General features: G+C 40.6%; 3 protein-coding genes across 3 annotated transcripts; 2 read left to right on the top strand and 1 right to left on the bottom strand.

Moving 5' to 3' along the window:
* The first annotated feature begins 1,713 nt into the window (after positions 1-1,713).
* Positions 1,714-6,603, top strand: LOC115059307 (protein c-ets-1-B-like). The gene is made up of 8 exons (XM_029526963.1): positions 1,714-1,732; positions 2,873-2,992; positions 3,083-3,286; positions 3,770-3,844; positions 4,234-4,431; positions 4,707-4,931; positions 5,163-5,281; positions 6,391-6,603. The coding sequence occupies exons 1-8, from the start codon at positions 1,714-1,716 to the stop codon at positions 6,601-6,603; spliced, it is 1,173 nt and encodes a 390-aa protein (XP_029382823.1).
* Positions 6,604-10,365: 3,762 nt separating this feature from the next.
* On the bottom strand, positions 10,366-11,580 carry LOC115058782 (bolA-like protein 2). Its single transcript, XM_029526290.1, has 3 exons — positions 11,229-11,580; positions 10,791-10,888; positions 10,366-10,586 (listed from the first exon to the last, which is right to left on the bottom strand). The coding sequence occupies exons 1-3, from the start codon at positions 11,289-11,291 to the stop codon at positions 10,487-10,489; spliced, it is 261 nt and encodes an 86-aa protein (XP_029382150.1). The 5' UTR covers positions 11,292-11,580; the 3' UTR covers positions 10,366-10,486.
* Positions 11,332-14,756, top strand: slx1b (SLX1 homolog B, structure-specific endonuclease subunit). Its single transcript, XM_029526289.1, has 5 exons — positions 11,332-12,229; positions 12,324-12,375; positions 12,997-13,311; positions 13,697-13,912; positions 14,032-14,756. Exons 1-5 carry the CDS (start codon positions 12,057-12,059, stop codon positions 14,059-14,061), a joined length of 786 nt encoding a protein of 261 aa, XP_029382149.1. The 5' UTR covers positions 11,332-12,056; the 3' UTR covers positions 14,062-14,756.
* Positions 14,757-14,877: the final 121 nt, after the last annotated feature.

Here is a 14,877-nt window from a genome sequence, read left to right as displayed (position 1 = left end):
CGTGTGGTCTGAGCCACCAGAAGCACCACTGTAGCTTGAACTGAACACACAGAACATCATAGTTTGTTGCATATGGAGCTGTGTAGCTGCATACCAGTCAGGGCGTCCATGCTGACTCCTGTCCACCACCAACCTAAACCTGGTTCAGACTCAGTCCAGCTCTTCATGAAAACAATGTTTCCTCATGACAGTGGCCTCTTTCAGCAGTATAATGCTCCCTGTCTCACTGCAACACTACTTCAAGAAGAGTTTGAGGAGCGACAACCAGTTCAAGGTGTTGGCTTCCAAAATTCCCCAGATCCAAAAATGTAATCCCATATCTGTTGACTCCATCCGTCCCAACTATCACTATATAGAGTCCAAATTATTCATTTCTGTCTACAGGATGTTTAGAGTCCCCAGTTAAGCTAAATGTGCATGTCTTTGGACTGTGTGTTCCTGGTGGGACCCCATGGGGCCACGGGAAGAGCATGCAAACTCCATCTGTTGTATGAGCTGGACCAACAAGTCTGATCCATGGAGGCTCCCCCTCACAACTTCCAGGACTTAAAGGATCAGCTGCTAAAGTAACATCTTGGTCCAAATACCACAGCTCACTTTCAGAGGTGTAGAGGAGTCCAGACTCAAGGGTCAGGATTGTTTTGGTGAGAAAACACAGCTGTCCATAATGTTATGTTATGATTAGTGTACAACAGATCTGTTCTTATTCCTCTCCAATGAGAACCATGACCAGTTTTTACAAAATCTTTGAAAATGGGTGATTCTTAATATTGTAATCATCCCATTGATACAGATTAAGGTTGACCACAGGGCTGCAAGAGTTGCAATATTTCTCACCTTATGTTTGAAAATGCAGAAGGTTTTTTGACACAGAAGCAGCACTCACTGTGTGAGTTCTGTGTTGTACAGATGTGTCAGTTAACCCGATTAAGTCAAACTCTTCAGTTTTCCAGGTGAAATGAGGTGTCCTGCCTTTTGTTCAAAGCTTATTTGTGGAAAAAATTAATCTCAGCAGGACTGCTGTTTTGTGTTTTGCCTTCTCCCATTGTCCACCAGAGCAGACACTGAACCACGACCTTCATCCTGGATCTCACATCATCCCTGACAGGTGAAGTGCAGGGTGAGAAAACTGAGTACAGAAGATCCAGGAACATGAAGTGATCCAGTAAAAAGGATTACATTTCACCTGAGCTTCTTTCCACTGCAGGTCACTAGAGGGGGTCAAAGCTACTGAGTGCTGCTTTTACACCACCAATACTAATGACTATGGCTTCAAATGATTCAGTGCTTAGTGTATGTACTCCTGTAAGAAGGATTTATCTGATATTCTTTACTGCTACAAGTGAAACGTATACCATGTGTAGTCAGCACAGTGGCTGTATGAGTCAAATGTATAAACAGCAGCAGCATGTGTGAAAGTGTGAGCAGTTTGGCAGATTGAATTTAATTTAATTTAATTCCGTTTTTATTGGACAGAAACCAAATGGTAATCTTTAAAATTTTACCTAAACGTGCAGTACATACGGCGATTAATCTATATGCACCAGTGACCCTGCCCTTGGCCTCAAACCTGCCCGTCTTGCCCCGCCCACACTCTTATGATTGACAGGTGTCTGTCACAACCTGCCCCTCCTATCTACTATATGTAAGTCCCGTAGCTCACTTTGTGGGCTTGTTTGCCCTACCCGATGCCCCAGGGCCACACACGCAGGGATGGACTCAAGTACCCACGGTAAGGTATTGGATCACCTCAGGTTTTACTCAGTTATTGTCAGTTATTGATCATTGATTGATCTATTTCTTGTTTTAGTCTTCTCATTTTTCAGTAATCGGGGTTTTAAAATTAGCTCTTTAGCATTTACAATGCAACTCTTCAAAAGTGAAATTAATTTCAAACTTTAATAAAGACATTATGATTTGATTCGTTATTCACTAGTAAGTAGTTGCAAGGCCATTTTACGTGATTATTATCAGTTTTCATGTTTTTCCATTTTTATTTTCACTGTACCCCATTTACTGTGTTTTCACTGTGTTTTGTAGGTATTTGTTTTCTAATTATCAGCAAGATTTAAGAAACTAAGTTGTACATGACAGCGTTCAGAAAACACCAGTAATAAATGCAAAAATAACATAGAACAATTAAGATTAGATCAAGACAAGGTAAATTAAAATCAGTAATCATGACCAGAAAAAGTTATATAAAAGATAAATAGCTCTTGGTTCAAGAGATACTACATAACAATATATTAACAATGTTAGATATGTTTCTGACATATATTCATACTGCCACATTAAAACATGTTATGAACCATGTAATGTTTACATACAGTGTATAAATGAGTGTTAGTTTTTAATAATTCTATATATACTAAGTGTATCTGTGAATGAATGCAAGTCCATGTATGATAGATGCAATCAGCCTGAATAGGCCTCTATAGACTGTAATGTTCCATGTAATAACCCAGAGAGTACCTAATGCTCTCATAATTAATTTATGAACAATCAATATTTAGAGTTTGGACTATATCAGAAGGCGTTGGTTACTGATATCAACTTTCAAATAACAATATTTGTCTTTGAAATTCATTATTTTCAGGAAATCCTCATTAAATATAACACATTTTATTTTTTAATCATTTATCATTTTTTAATAACCAACATCAAACATACTTTACTTTCAGCAAATGAATAAAGGTGAATAAAAATCATATAACTGCCAACAGCTGTACTGCAGTGTTATAGTGATAAACTAATCATAAATAGCTTACATACAACTTATACAACGCAAGCCAGGGTATGTTTGATGTTGTTTTAAAAAATGTACTGTTTAGTTCATAGACTTTAGATAATATTGGTTTTCCTCGTGTCCCAGAGCTGGACTCCCTGGACGTCCCTCCTCTCACCCCAACAAGTAAGGAGGTCCTCAGCCAGGCGGTGAAGGCCAGTTTTGTTGGTTTCACCCAGGAGAGAATCCTCCATCAGTTCCCACTGGGTACAGACCATTTCAGAGCAGGGGCCTGAGTAAGAGGAGCGGAGGAGCTGTGGACCAGTGCTTTATGTGGGTTCATGTGTTTGTGTGCAGATCCTACCTTGTGGTCTGAGTGGCAGGTGAGACACTGGCTAGACTGGTGTCAAACTGAGTTCAGTCTCCAATGCCTGGACTCAGACCTGAGGGGCCAGAAAGGCAGTGAACTGTGTGGCCTGGACCGAGATGCTTTCCTGGGCTTGATGTCAGACTGCACTGCAGGAGAAATCCTGTGGGAACATCTAGAGACAATGAGGAGAGGTAAACACAACTTCTAAAACTCACACCTGTACTCAACAGTCTCATTTTGTTTTAAACTACCTCGCCACCCCTCTCTCACTAAAATCCACAATAATAATTCACAATAATACTGGCAGGTAAAGAAATGAACTGCAAACTGCAAACTGCCCTCGAACTCAAAGCTTGCAACTTTCTTGTAGAGATAAAAGCTTTCTTATTCGATGTATTTGCTGACTTTGATTTTGTATTGTATATTGTAGGAATTTATCTCTAGTGACATGTACTGAATGCACTTTAAATGTTATGAATCTAGTGTCATTTGTATGTCAAATCACGTATATGAAATATTTTCAGCTTGGTTCTATTATATAGGCTGCTTTTGCTTCATTCTGTGTGTCATGTTCTTACATTCATCTTTATTACATTAGTGTAGGTCCCTTTTTTCCCAGTCAGTAACACAATAACTCCATGTCATCACTCTTTTCATTCATTTTAATCTTGCAGAGAATGACTCTGACTGTACTTCTTCAGCGCTCAACTGCACAGCAGTGTCTTATTCCCCACTTCACTTCAGCAAAGGTATGAAATGAGGTGTCTTTTCTAACCACTACTTTTTGGTGTTATTATTATTTTGAATAATAATACTATATATAATGACTATGTTCTTGCTTGTTATAATAGAATTGTGAATAAGACTTATTGATGATTCACACAGGGAGACATCTTTAAGAAAGCAAAATAGAGTGGAATTAATGTGAGACGATAATGAACATCCCCAGAGACCCTTTAACAGATAAGTGGTAGAAGCTGAATGAATGAATACTATTGTACATATGGACAAAACCAACCTGATTAACAGAAAATGAATGTGCAGCAAATAGAAACTGTAAAGTTGGTCAGTAATTCATTAACAGTAGCACGGGACTGAGCGGGTTGTGCAGAGAGGGCCTTTTTCTCTGTGCTCTCAGGAAACTACTCAGCCTGTGTTCAGGACCAGCCAGACAAACATATTTTCCATGTTGGATACGTTCCCACTGAGAGGACAGAGCTCCATGCTCTGGAGCCTGTGACTGCACAACATGGAGACTGCTACCTGATCAAAACAGAAGATCCCAGCAGGAACATGGCCTCTGCTCCTCGGCATCAGGAAGCAGGAGGTCATGCAGGTATGAGTCTGTGTGTGTGTGTGTTTCATGGTAAAATGATACAATACAAGATACGGTCACAGATACGTAAAACCAAGTCCACATGTGCTTCATGGTTCATTGTGGCGGCTGAGACAAAGAGGAGTGAATGTCAGTACAAACAAATACCTCTGATGTTCAAAATATAGAAAGATCAGTTCAAATGTTTTAACAATTACTTTAATGTACCATTATCCATTAAAGTATCCAATGAGGCTGCATCATCAGCTGAAGCTTCTGTTCCTGTGTGCTCACAGAGTCAGACTCAGAGGTGGAGACTGTTCACAGTGATGATTCTGGCCATGTGCGCACTCTGTCATGGGCTGCTCCACTGCAGGATATAGACACAGTCCTGGAAGAGACCATGTCTGAAAATGCCTTTACATTACTACAGCCACACAGGAGCTTCAAGGAATACATTGGAAACAAAACAAATGTTGGCAGAGCTGTGATACCAGCAGCCATCCTCGCTGGATACACTGGTAAGTACTGGTTTCAAGAGATAACAGATACTGCTACTAATGAGAGGCTCCTTATCAGACTTCAGCAGAGCTTGACAACGAGCTGATCATTTGAATCAGGTGTGTTGGAGCAGGAAACACCTAAAACATGCAGGACAGTGGCCCTCCAGGACTGGAGGTGGACACCTCTGGTCTCTACTAATGTTGGTTGCAGATCGATCTAGCAAATACTGATGCTGATTATTTCTACAGGAAGTGGTCCAATTCAGCTATGGCAGTTTCTCCTGGAGCTTCTGACAGACCACAGCTGTCAGTCGTGTATAAGTTGGACAGGAGACGGGTGGGAGTTCAAGCTGACAGACCCAGATGAGGTACACAATGGCTGAGGGTTTGAACAATGTTGTTCTACAGGAATTATTTGGTACTTCATGACTTTCCTCCCTCGTCCTGAGGTCTGTGGAGTTGTTGATTGGTAAGACAAGGTTCTACACAAATAGGAGCTGTTGTCCACCTTTTTATACAAGTGATTTGCAAATTTTCTGTCTGTTAAAAAGCTTGTTCACGCCATCCATCCACGTTCAACCACTTATCCGAAGTCGGGTCAGGGGTAACAGGTTTAGCAAAGAGCCCCAGACTTCCTTTCCCCCAGAAACCTGGCGAGCTCTGACTGGGGGATCCCAAGGCACTCCGAGGCTAGTAAGGAGATACACTCTCCCTTCGAGGTCTCCTCCCAGTTGGACGTGCCAGGAGGACCTCCCTAGGATGATGCCCTGCTGGCTTCCTTATCAGATACCCGAACCACCTCGACTGGCTCCTTTCCACACAAAGGAGCAGCAGCTCTACTCTGAGTCTCTCCTGGATGACTGAGCTCCTAACACTATCTCTAAGTGAGACCCCAGCCAACCTGCAGAGAAAAACCCATTTCAGCCACTTGTATTCACGATCTTGTTCTTTTGGTCAGGACCCATCACTCATGGCCATAGATGAAGATAGGAACGAAGACTGACCGGTAGATCGAGCTTTGCCTTCTGGCTCAGCTCAATTTCTGTGATGTGTATTTAGCCTTGCTTAGCAAAGGGACTGGAATCTCAGTCATCCCTGGTGTACAAGTTCTACCTGAGTGAGGAGGAAACATGTAGGCGTCTTACACTGGAAACAACCTGGGAACAGGTCCTGGACCTGCCTTTTTGCTGGATGGAATTTCTCGTAGAGGTATTTAACTCTCCTGAATGACCAAAGAAATGTACTGCTGTCATTTCAGCACCATACACAATCACCAATGAAAGTAAAAGGAAAAAAGCAATGAGTCCGGTGAATGCTATTATTGCAAACCAACGACGCTGAATTTCTTATGTCACATGTTGTCAATCATTATGATATTGCTCTGAGGTCAAAAGGAGCTAAAGTGTTTACAGGATTGTAGCTTTCTTTGACTTTCAGTTATTACCCCGTGTTGTTAAGATGTAAGCTTTGTGTTCAGGTTGCACTGCTGTGGGGTCAGAGGAAGAACAAACCCAAGATGAACTACGAGAAGCTGAGTCGGGGTCTGCGCTACTACTATGACAAAAACATCATCCGCAAGACAGCCGGCAAACGCTATGTCTACCGCTTTGTCTGCAACCTCCAAGGCCTGTTGGGATATGAGCCCAGAGAGTTGCACGCTTTGTTGGACATCAGTAGCAAGACTCACTAATCCCCCCAACATATCTGATGGAAGAGCCAAGAGACTCTATTTCAAATAGTCTCCTTCCATTTACAAGCTTAGGTCTGTTGGTGACGTGGTGTGTAGGTGTGTGTGGATGATGATGAGTTTGTCTGATAATATAATGTATACCATTTATTTCAACAGAAAAAACCAGTAACACACGAGAGGAAAAAACAAACAAACTTCAATAATGACGCAGCATTATAGCGTGTTTACATGCAAACAATGGGCTGTCTATATGATGACAGATGTGTGTGTCATGTGTTTTGGTCTGCTTGACTTATTCGTAAGAGAAGGAGACATAAAGCAGCAGCTAATTCTATTTTATCAGTGCATCTATGAATGGAAGATTATTATTATTGTTGTTGTTGTTGTTGTTGTTGTTAATAGTAGTAGTAGTAGTAGTAGTAGTATATATTATACTTATTTTACTACGTTTAGACCAGGGCAGCTTTTCAGTGGACATGTTGTCACAGATTTTATACTTCTCACGTGTGATTATTTTCAAAAAACTGAAATAAAATGCTACACAATAGCTGCTATTACTGTCTATCGTGATACTTATGCTGGACAGTTTCAAGATGTTCAATTCTTTTTAAATAGGATTCAGGATTCAATTTCATGGGTTATATTTTTGACTACTTTAAAATACAATGCTGAACAAAACAGCATGTCATTTCTTGGCAATTATAGCAAAAATATAGTGTAAAATAAATAAAAATGACCAAATATAATAATTAAATATATATAATAATTAAAAAATAATCTAATGAACTGCTGCCATAATCTACAGAGTCCTGAACACATGGACAAACGATAGTCCAATAAAACTGTTCATAAACAATTAATTTTATTTAAGTTCCAAGCAAACTATAGGACTAGCGCTCATTATACAAAGGAAGGCTGTTTTTCTGACCTGATTGGCCTTGGTAGAGCTTTGCTCAATATTACAGACATGTTGTTGTCTGTCTAAATGCAATTTTCAGTCATTAGGACACGCTTTGAATCCCTACACTTCATTGGGAAACAATGCAGACAAACAAAATCCCTACTAATGAACATGCTGAACTGAACAAATCTTTCCAGTCCTGCAGATCGCCCGCTGTGCATATGCAATGCTGACTTTCCAGTGACAAAGCATCCAAATAATCCCTTCCAGAGGGTTAGGGTTATATTGTCATATTGATGGCCAAAACGCAAAATCTCCCACCTGCAAAAATGCACTTTTTTCACACAGACCATATGAGCTGCCTTCCTTCTTCTCATCATCCATAGTGAAATCTACCTATCAGAAAAATCAGCAGATAAGAGGTTTTGCATTTCAGCCATTGATATGTAAGCACAAACAGTCAACCTCAACGAATCCCTGCCAGACATGTTTTAACAGAGATCAGCTGCAGCTTGAACTAATGGAACCTAATTGATGTATTCACGCTTGTTCAGCCAACTCTTTCAATTTTTCACTTCACTGCATATGTGTAGAAGGTAAGTGGGTGACTGGAATAACCAGCCCCTGCAGAGAATTCAAGCGTTGTCATTTGACACCTCAGACAGTAAGGCCTGTTTACTGATGGACTACCCTTTGAGTCTTGATCCATAATTCCTGCTCCTGTGAACACATTATTTCCTTGTCTGACGCTGTGTGGTCAAGAAAATGCTCCATACAGAAATGAAGTGTAGTGTATTTTATTTTTTTCAAACACAGTGAGAGAAGAATTTCTGATGTTTATGTACAATGTGCAAATCTAATTAGATAGATGGATGGATCGATAGATAGATAGATAGATAGATGATGGATGGATGGATGGATGGATGGATGGATGGATGGATAGATAGTTAGATAGAGGGACTTAGTATGTCCTCTTTTGGAATGACTACATTCGAAGGGATAGATAAACTATATTGTAGTTAAAACACCAGAATGACGATTTGAACTGTAATAGTTAAATACAACAAACGTGCACCTCTTGTCCCGGCCTAATAGGTAAAACCTTTAACTGATCCAATGAACTATTTTGTGGCTCACAAAAGTACAAGTTCCTCTACATTTCAGAACATCACTTGAGAAAATATTTGTAATTTCATTCTTATACTGATAAAAAAAACGTCTCATTCTCCGTCTTACGTCCCTAACAACAGGCTGGAGCCCAAAGCATGTTGAAGCTCCAAATCATGTGTTTATGTAGAGCTCTACTAAACTTTATTGAGCCAAGACACTAAAAGTACTTTTAAAACCTTTTGTGTCCTATTCATGACCCAGTTCACGTTCATGGCTCCGTTTTGGTAAAAATGACAAGTTCAATGTTGTATTTTCTGTCCCTGAAAAGAGATGAGTTTGTTCTTGACTGGTGAATAAAACACACACACACACACACACTTTCCCCAATGCCCACTTGTCAATTAGTGTGGACTTTGGAGAGTAAGTGGTGGAAATAATCCTCACACAGTCTATTGCTGTCTGTGTTCACTGACAGATGAAATAACATCAGCATTCAGCCATTTTATCAAACAGAGAATTGTGTTTCACTCTGATACTCGGATCTGTTGAAACCCAAATATGTCATGTTGAACTCAAAGGTCCTCGGTATCATCCCTTTCTCCTGATTGAGAACAGCACTCAACGAGTACACAAAATTATTACCCTTACAATTATCCATAAATATCAGTGACAGCAGAGACAGGAGCTGCAAGAGCTGTGATACTGTCCGACATGCTCTCCCTACTGACAGGGACAAACTGACGGAACATCACATGCTGCTGTTCTTTCTCTCAAGTCCTTAAAATTGTCACAGTATAAGAGGAAGCAAGATTCTTTTAACAGAGCGATCTGAGCTTGACCTGCCCAAACTGTTCTGTTTCTATGGGGAGACTGTTGAGCACTTCTTCTCTTTGTGTAATACAAAACACACACACAAAATGTGTGTGTGTTTTGTATTATTGTGTCCTGGGATTTAAAAAAATATTTAATAGACAAGCCTTGTTTTCGATGTTTGCTTAAAAAAATGAAGGATTGAAATCTGATTATATTGTTTACATCGGATAAATAGATTTATATCCATGCATACAGGGTTGCAGGGCTGCTGGAGCCAATGCCAGCTGACATTTGGTTAAGGTGGCATTCACCCTTGATAGATCTCCACTGTATCAGGTCGAGGTTTAAAACTAAATGTGAAAAACATTATAGAATACATATTTCATAGAAGTATACAAACCAGAATTTTAGAAACAGGCTGAGTCATTAGATCATGAAGTGAAAATCTAAAAATTGTTTGTGGACAACAAACCAGACTGAAAGCTGGAATCAATGTGTATGTGTTTTGTTCTTTCCAAGATCAGATGCATTAAGCCCCCGCTGGCCACCTGCCTGAGTGGATTTTGGGGCCACACATCCCAGCTGTGTGGTCAATATCTTTTTAAGGCTCTGCTGGTTTTGAGTCATCCACTAAATTTCATTTACATTTGGTGGTTATTTGTTGATAACTATGTGTCAGCTGTGAAAGACTGTAACCCTGCTAGTGGTGTCTACTGACCAATGAGACAAAACATTTCAACTCAAATTTAATTTTGAACTTGGTGTTTAACCTGTTCCAAAACAGAAAGAGAGCGGGGGAGTTGCATAGTGACAGCACACAACTGAAGCCAATCTCACTGCGACTTCTTCTGAGACCACTAACCTTTCTTTTACATGCTGATAAAAAAATGACAGGTCCAAATGTCTATTGAGAACAAACAATCACAAAACTGAATTACCATGTTTTATTGCCTTTATATTACATTTCATTAATCCATTCCAGTAACTCAGAGACAGTTCTCATCTGTTCGCTTCATATAAAGGAACGTGAGGGGGATACCACTCGGGGGTGTGCGTGCGTCATTGGGACTTCTGCTTCTCCCACTGCTCTGGTGTGAGGGTCTTCTGTTCAAAAGCATGGATTTCATTCAGCTCCTCGGCCAGGCAGGTGTTCACCATTCTGACAACAAACCACACAAGGTGATAATTGGCAGTTACTGGCTTAATGTGATAAATAATGAATATAAACTCTTATCTATCGAAATACACTCATTGATACACAAAGTCACAGCATTCACTGCTCGACTGTGCTGACATAAAGTGTTAGTATATCATTCATCACAAATGGTGTGCGTGTGACAGTCAAGAGCACAGAATGTACTACCTGTGTCTCTGTAACAGCTGTTTGCCTTCAAACTGGGGTGACACCACCAAGACTCTGAAGCTGGCAGCACAGCGGTTAGGTGATGTGTCCTCCACATCCTAGAGGACAGCATACGTATCCATAAATTACGACTTAATACATTCCATTAACAGACAACCCAACCAACGATTGTGTTTGGCACTTTGTAAAACCAAATAACACATAAATATGCTTTATAGGAGACGGGGTCGCTGTTAGATTTAGACCGACTGTGTTTCCACATCGGTGAGAGCTGCTGTAGCAGCCATAGCCTGAGCCGGTGCTTTCTCTTTGGGCCAAATGTCGAATCATTCCGAGGATGACATAGCCATCAAACGTTTTTGCTGTGCTGTAGTGGGGTTTTCCATACAAAAAGCGGGAAACAGCACCAGTCAGCACATAGCAAATGCGGAGACCTACCACATGCACTGCCGCAAGATCTTTCATGAGCTTATCCCGGATGTGATCTGCTGTGATAGCCATATCTGATTCAACGAACACACACAGTCAGCTCATTCAGACTGCTGAAGTCCAGTCACAGCAGCCACAGGAGGGCTCGGCTGACACCGGAAGTGATATAGCAATCTTGAAGTGGAAAATGCCTATTTGTTTTCAACGCGGCTACGGAACAGTGTTAATCTGACAGAGACACGTTCTATTTGCGAGGTTGTATCCTTTTCTTCTTGCTAATTTCTTACAGCGCCAAGATGCACTGTGATAGTAGGTATTGCTAACGACGCAGCATTACGTTATGGCGGTGACAAGCTGGCCAGTCGGGCGCCGGGTGACTTTTTAAAACTGGCCAATCAGAAAAATGGGTGCTCTCACTTAAACAGAAAACTGTTTTTGCAGAGATTCATTTCTGAAAAATATATATTCCGAGTTAATTCATCAGATTAGTAATTATAAAATAATGTTTTTATGACGTAAGTAGTTGTTAGCCTCGTTGAGAGAGACATTCAATTAATTTAGGTAATATTGAATCAGGCAGTTTTGTGGGCAACCACAACCAACACTGTTTACATGAACGTCTGTAGATTTGCATCAACTCAACTATGGTTGTTCGGTTGTGATAGTACACTCAACGCCATCGCGTACGTTTTCTGTGGAATGCTGTACAGCAGGTCGTATTCAAAACAGGATTGGCCTTTTTACCTACCTTTTTACAGTTATCTCATCTGCCTTTGTTTTGTTTGAGGGTAGCGGTGGTTTCGTAAAATTATACGTTGCGTAGTTTAGTTTCCTACAATGGTGGTGGAGGTAGAGAGCTTCTTTGGTGTGTACATGCTTTACTGCATCAATCCTAAATTCAAAGGCCGCATCTACATCGGCTTCACTGTGAACCCAGAGCGGCGGATCGGACAGCACAACGCTGGTCGGCACAGAGGGGGGGCCAAGAGAACCAGTGGGAGAGGACCGTGGTATGGTGGCTGACCTGCTGTAGCACAATGCATGATGGCCACTGTGTGTGGAGTGACTAAATCACCTCTGGATGTACTCCTTTCTTCTGTCCAGGGAGATGGTCCTCATCATACACGGCTTCCCCTCTGAAATCGCTGCCCTGAGGGTAAGAGTGTGAGAGCAGCCTTGAAATGATGGAGGGACTCTTAAATAGATCCGAGTGAATTCTCAACAGTCAGCTTTATTTGACAGACATTTTAGTTCATACAGTTGGTGTAAAATCACTGAAACGGGATTTAGACTATGAAATTTAGCAGTTTTTTTAGGTGTCACTGTCCTGTAGCTTGTCCAGCAGTGAGATTAGCTGGCTCTTCTACATTGCGCCACCAACACTGTTCACATTTTGGTCAGGGAAGACAGATTGTTTTAGTGAGGAGTAAAGGAGGCCATCCCTGGCAGTGTGAGCCACATCTCAGCATATGTGACCCCAGAAAATCACCCAATGTTTTGGTCTAAGAGTCTCACACCGCCTCCAAGGTGACAACCCAATTAGAGATAAATTACCATCAGATTTTAAAAAAGAAGATTCTTTGAATGAGAAGTGAAAAATCTTCCAGAGCCAAAGTCCAGGTCCCTCTGACTCAAACAGTTAAGACTCATTACCTGGATGACTGAACCTACACAGCAAAAAAACAAAAAACCAAGTAATCATCTCAACTTAAAAAGTCACTTTAATAAAGACATTAGTTTATCTCTTACTCTGACACTTGTGATATTTCTGTGTCAGTTTGAATGGGCATGGCAACACCCTCACTCCTCCAGGCGACTCTCCCATGTCTCTCGGCGCTCCAGGAAAGAGTCGAGCTTGCAGTTCCACTGGCGTGTCCTCTCCAACATGCTGCAGGCGACACCGTGGAATAGACTACCACTGACGGCCCGCTGGCTCAAACAGGAATACAGAATGGACTTTGACCCTAATCTGCAGCCTCCCCTGCACATCCCCATTGCATTTGGCAGCGTGAGAGCCAAGAAGATGCTTTTGCTGCAGCCTGCGGAAGAGCAAGACGTGTCCAGGTGTTTTCTCTGTAGAGGCTCAGTCAAGGTAAGACCTTATATTGTGTGCTTTTCATTTAAGAGGTGGTTCAACATCTTTGATAATATCGTTACATTCTCACATAAGCACAATGTAATGAAAATTTGTGCTTCAGGTCTCCACTCTATCATAGGGCTGACATATATAGACAAAGAATCATTCGTGCTCACATTTAATGGGCAATCTTGAGTCACCAAATAAACCACTGGAGTACCTGGAGTGTACTCACACAGGCAGAGGTATAACATGCTAACGCCACACAGAAAGGCCCCAGGTCCAGGATTCTCACCTGACATTTTGCTCACTCTGTTTACATTAGATTAGCTTTTAGGCTAGTTTTTAGTCCTTTTGTTGACATGGTTGAATGCCACATCATTGTTTGTTCTTTTCCTAGGTGGCAGAAAAGCTGAGCTGCTTCCACCAATCCTGTGAAATGAACAGTCATTTGATCTGCCTCGCCAAACATTTTCTAATGTCAGAGCCATTTCACCTACTTCCTGTTGAGGGAGAGTGTCCAGCCTGTCGGCGCTCAGTGCTGTGGGGAAGTCTCATTCGTCATAAACAGGGCTGCTTCGGAGACCTGGAGGATATTACATCCACTGCACCTCAAGTGAGTTACAGGATGATTTCGTCTGTGTGATAATTTTGTGTCTGTTTGTTATTTATGTCTTATTCTGGACCCCTCTCAAGTCAGAATGCTTTTCTGACTTGTCTTCTGATCTTCCACAGAACCACTGGGCAGATGAACTGCAGATATGAAGGAGTACAGTCTTTTCCTATAATCCTGTTTAAAATATAGGTCAAAAAAGAGTTGTCATCTCTCTCAGACCACTGGTTGTGGTACGATTTTTTTATTTTTATTTTTTTTAATCTGATGAAGCACTTTTTTTTATTATGCAAGTTTTTGTTTGATTTTTTTTTTTTAATGTATTAAGTGTTTTGTACATGTATGTGAAGTGTCTGTCAGTTTCTCAACTTCTTTCTCTTGTTAAGGGTAGAGCTAGAATAAGTTAAGATGATAGTTGTCATTTGAATGAATGACTAGGTAACAGCAAATCTCAACTGGAAAAAAACAGTTGTGTATTTCTTATATCACATTTATCCTATACAGTTGTTAAACACAAATGTAAGTTTTTGATCACTTAGCTGATCTTATTATTATGTATGATTTATTGAAGAAAAAAAGTACAGCAACGTTTTTGTATGTAAGAATTTTCAAAATTTTATCAATCCAATAGTGTACTGCAGATCTTCACTCATATGTGTTACAACATAAAAAAGGTTCAGCTCATTGTGATGTCATCCATTGGTTTGAGCTGCAATTTTTTCAGCATATCATATGTAATTAAATGAACCAACATTTGTAGATATTAAAGTTATTATTATTGTTCTGAAAGATATTAAAGTGTTATTGGAAAACATTTTCATATTGTGAAATAAAGCTCATAAAATAAACCTCAAATGTTCATAATGTGGAATCTTTTTAATGTATTTGTTCTGAATAATTACGTTTAATTTAGTCAATATGAGCTACACCTCTGTCTGGGGGTGGTGGGCCCCTGTTGGGGGTCTGGC

This window comes from Echeneis naucrates, chromosome 18, assembly GCF_900963305.1.
Source record: "Echeneis naucrates chromosome 18, fEcheNa1.1, whole genome shotgun sequence".
Lineage (NCBI taxonomy): Eukaryota > Metazoa > Chordata > Actinopteri > Carangiformes > Echeneidae > Echeneis > Echeneis naucrates.
The sequence above is the reverse complement of the archived record's forward strand: the minus strand, read 5'-3'. Positions and strand labels throughout refer to the sequence as shown.

Bases quoted from the DNA above. Each gene is read 5' to 3' on its own strand.
- LOC115058782 (XM_029526290.1), bottom strand. From the start codon at position 11,291: ATGGCTATCACAGCAGATCACATCCGGGATAAGCTCATGAAAGATCTT. The intron at 10,889-11,228 runs GTAGGTCTCCGC...GCTGTCCTCTAG, and splicing joins ATCTTGCGGCAGTGCATGTG to GATGTGGAGGACACATCACC. The intron at 10,587-10,790 runs GTAGTACATTCT...GTTTGTTGTCAG, and splicing joins CAGCTGTTACAGAGACACAG to AATGGTGAACACCTGCCTGG.
- LOC115059307 (XM_029526963.1), top strand. The intron at 4,432-4,706 runs GTATGAGTCTGT...GTGTGCTCACAG, and splicing joins GGAAGCAGGAGGTCATGCAG to AGTCAGACTCAGAGGTGGAG. The intron at 5,282-6,390 runs GTACACAATGGC...CTTTGTGTTCAG, and splicing joins AGCTGACAGACCCAGATGAG to GTTGCACTGCTGTGGGGTCA.
- slx1b (XM_029526289.1), top strand. From the start codon at position 12,057: ATGGTGGTGGAGGTAGAGAGCTTCTTTGGTGTGTACATGCTTTACTGC. The intron at 12,376-12,996 runs GTAAGAGTGTGA...TTTCTGTGTCAG, and splicing joins CTGAAATCGCTGCCCTGAGG to TTTGAATGGGCATGGCAACA. The intron at 13,312-13,696 runs GTAAGACCTTAT...TTCTTTTCCTAG, and splicing joins TCTGTAGAGGCTCAGTCAAG to GTGGCAGAAAAGCTGAGCTG.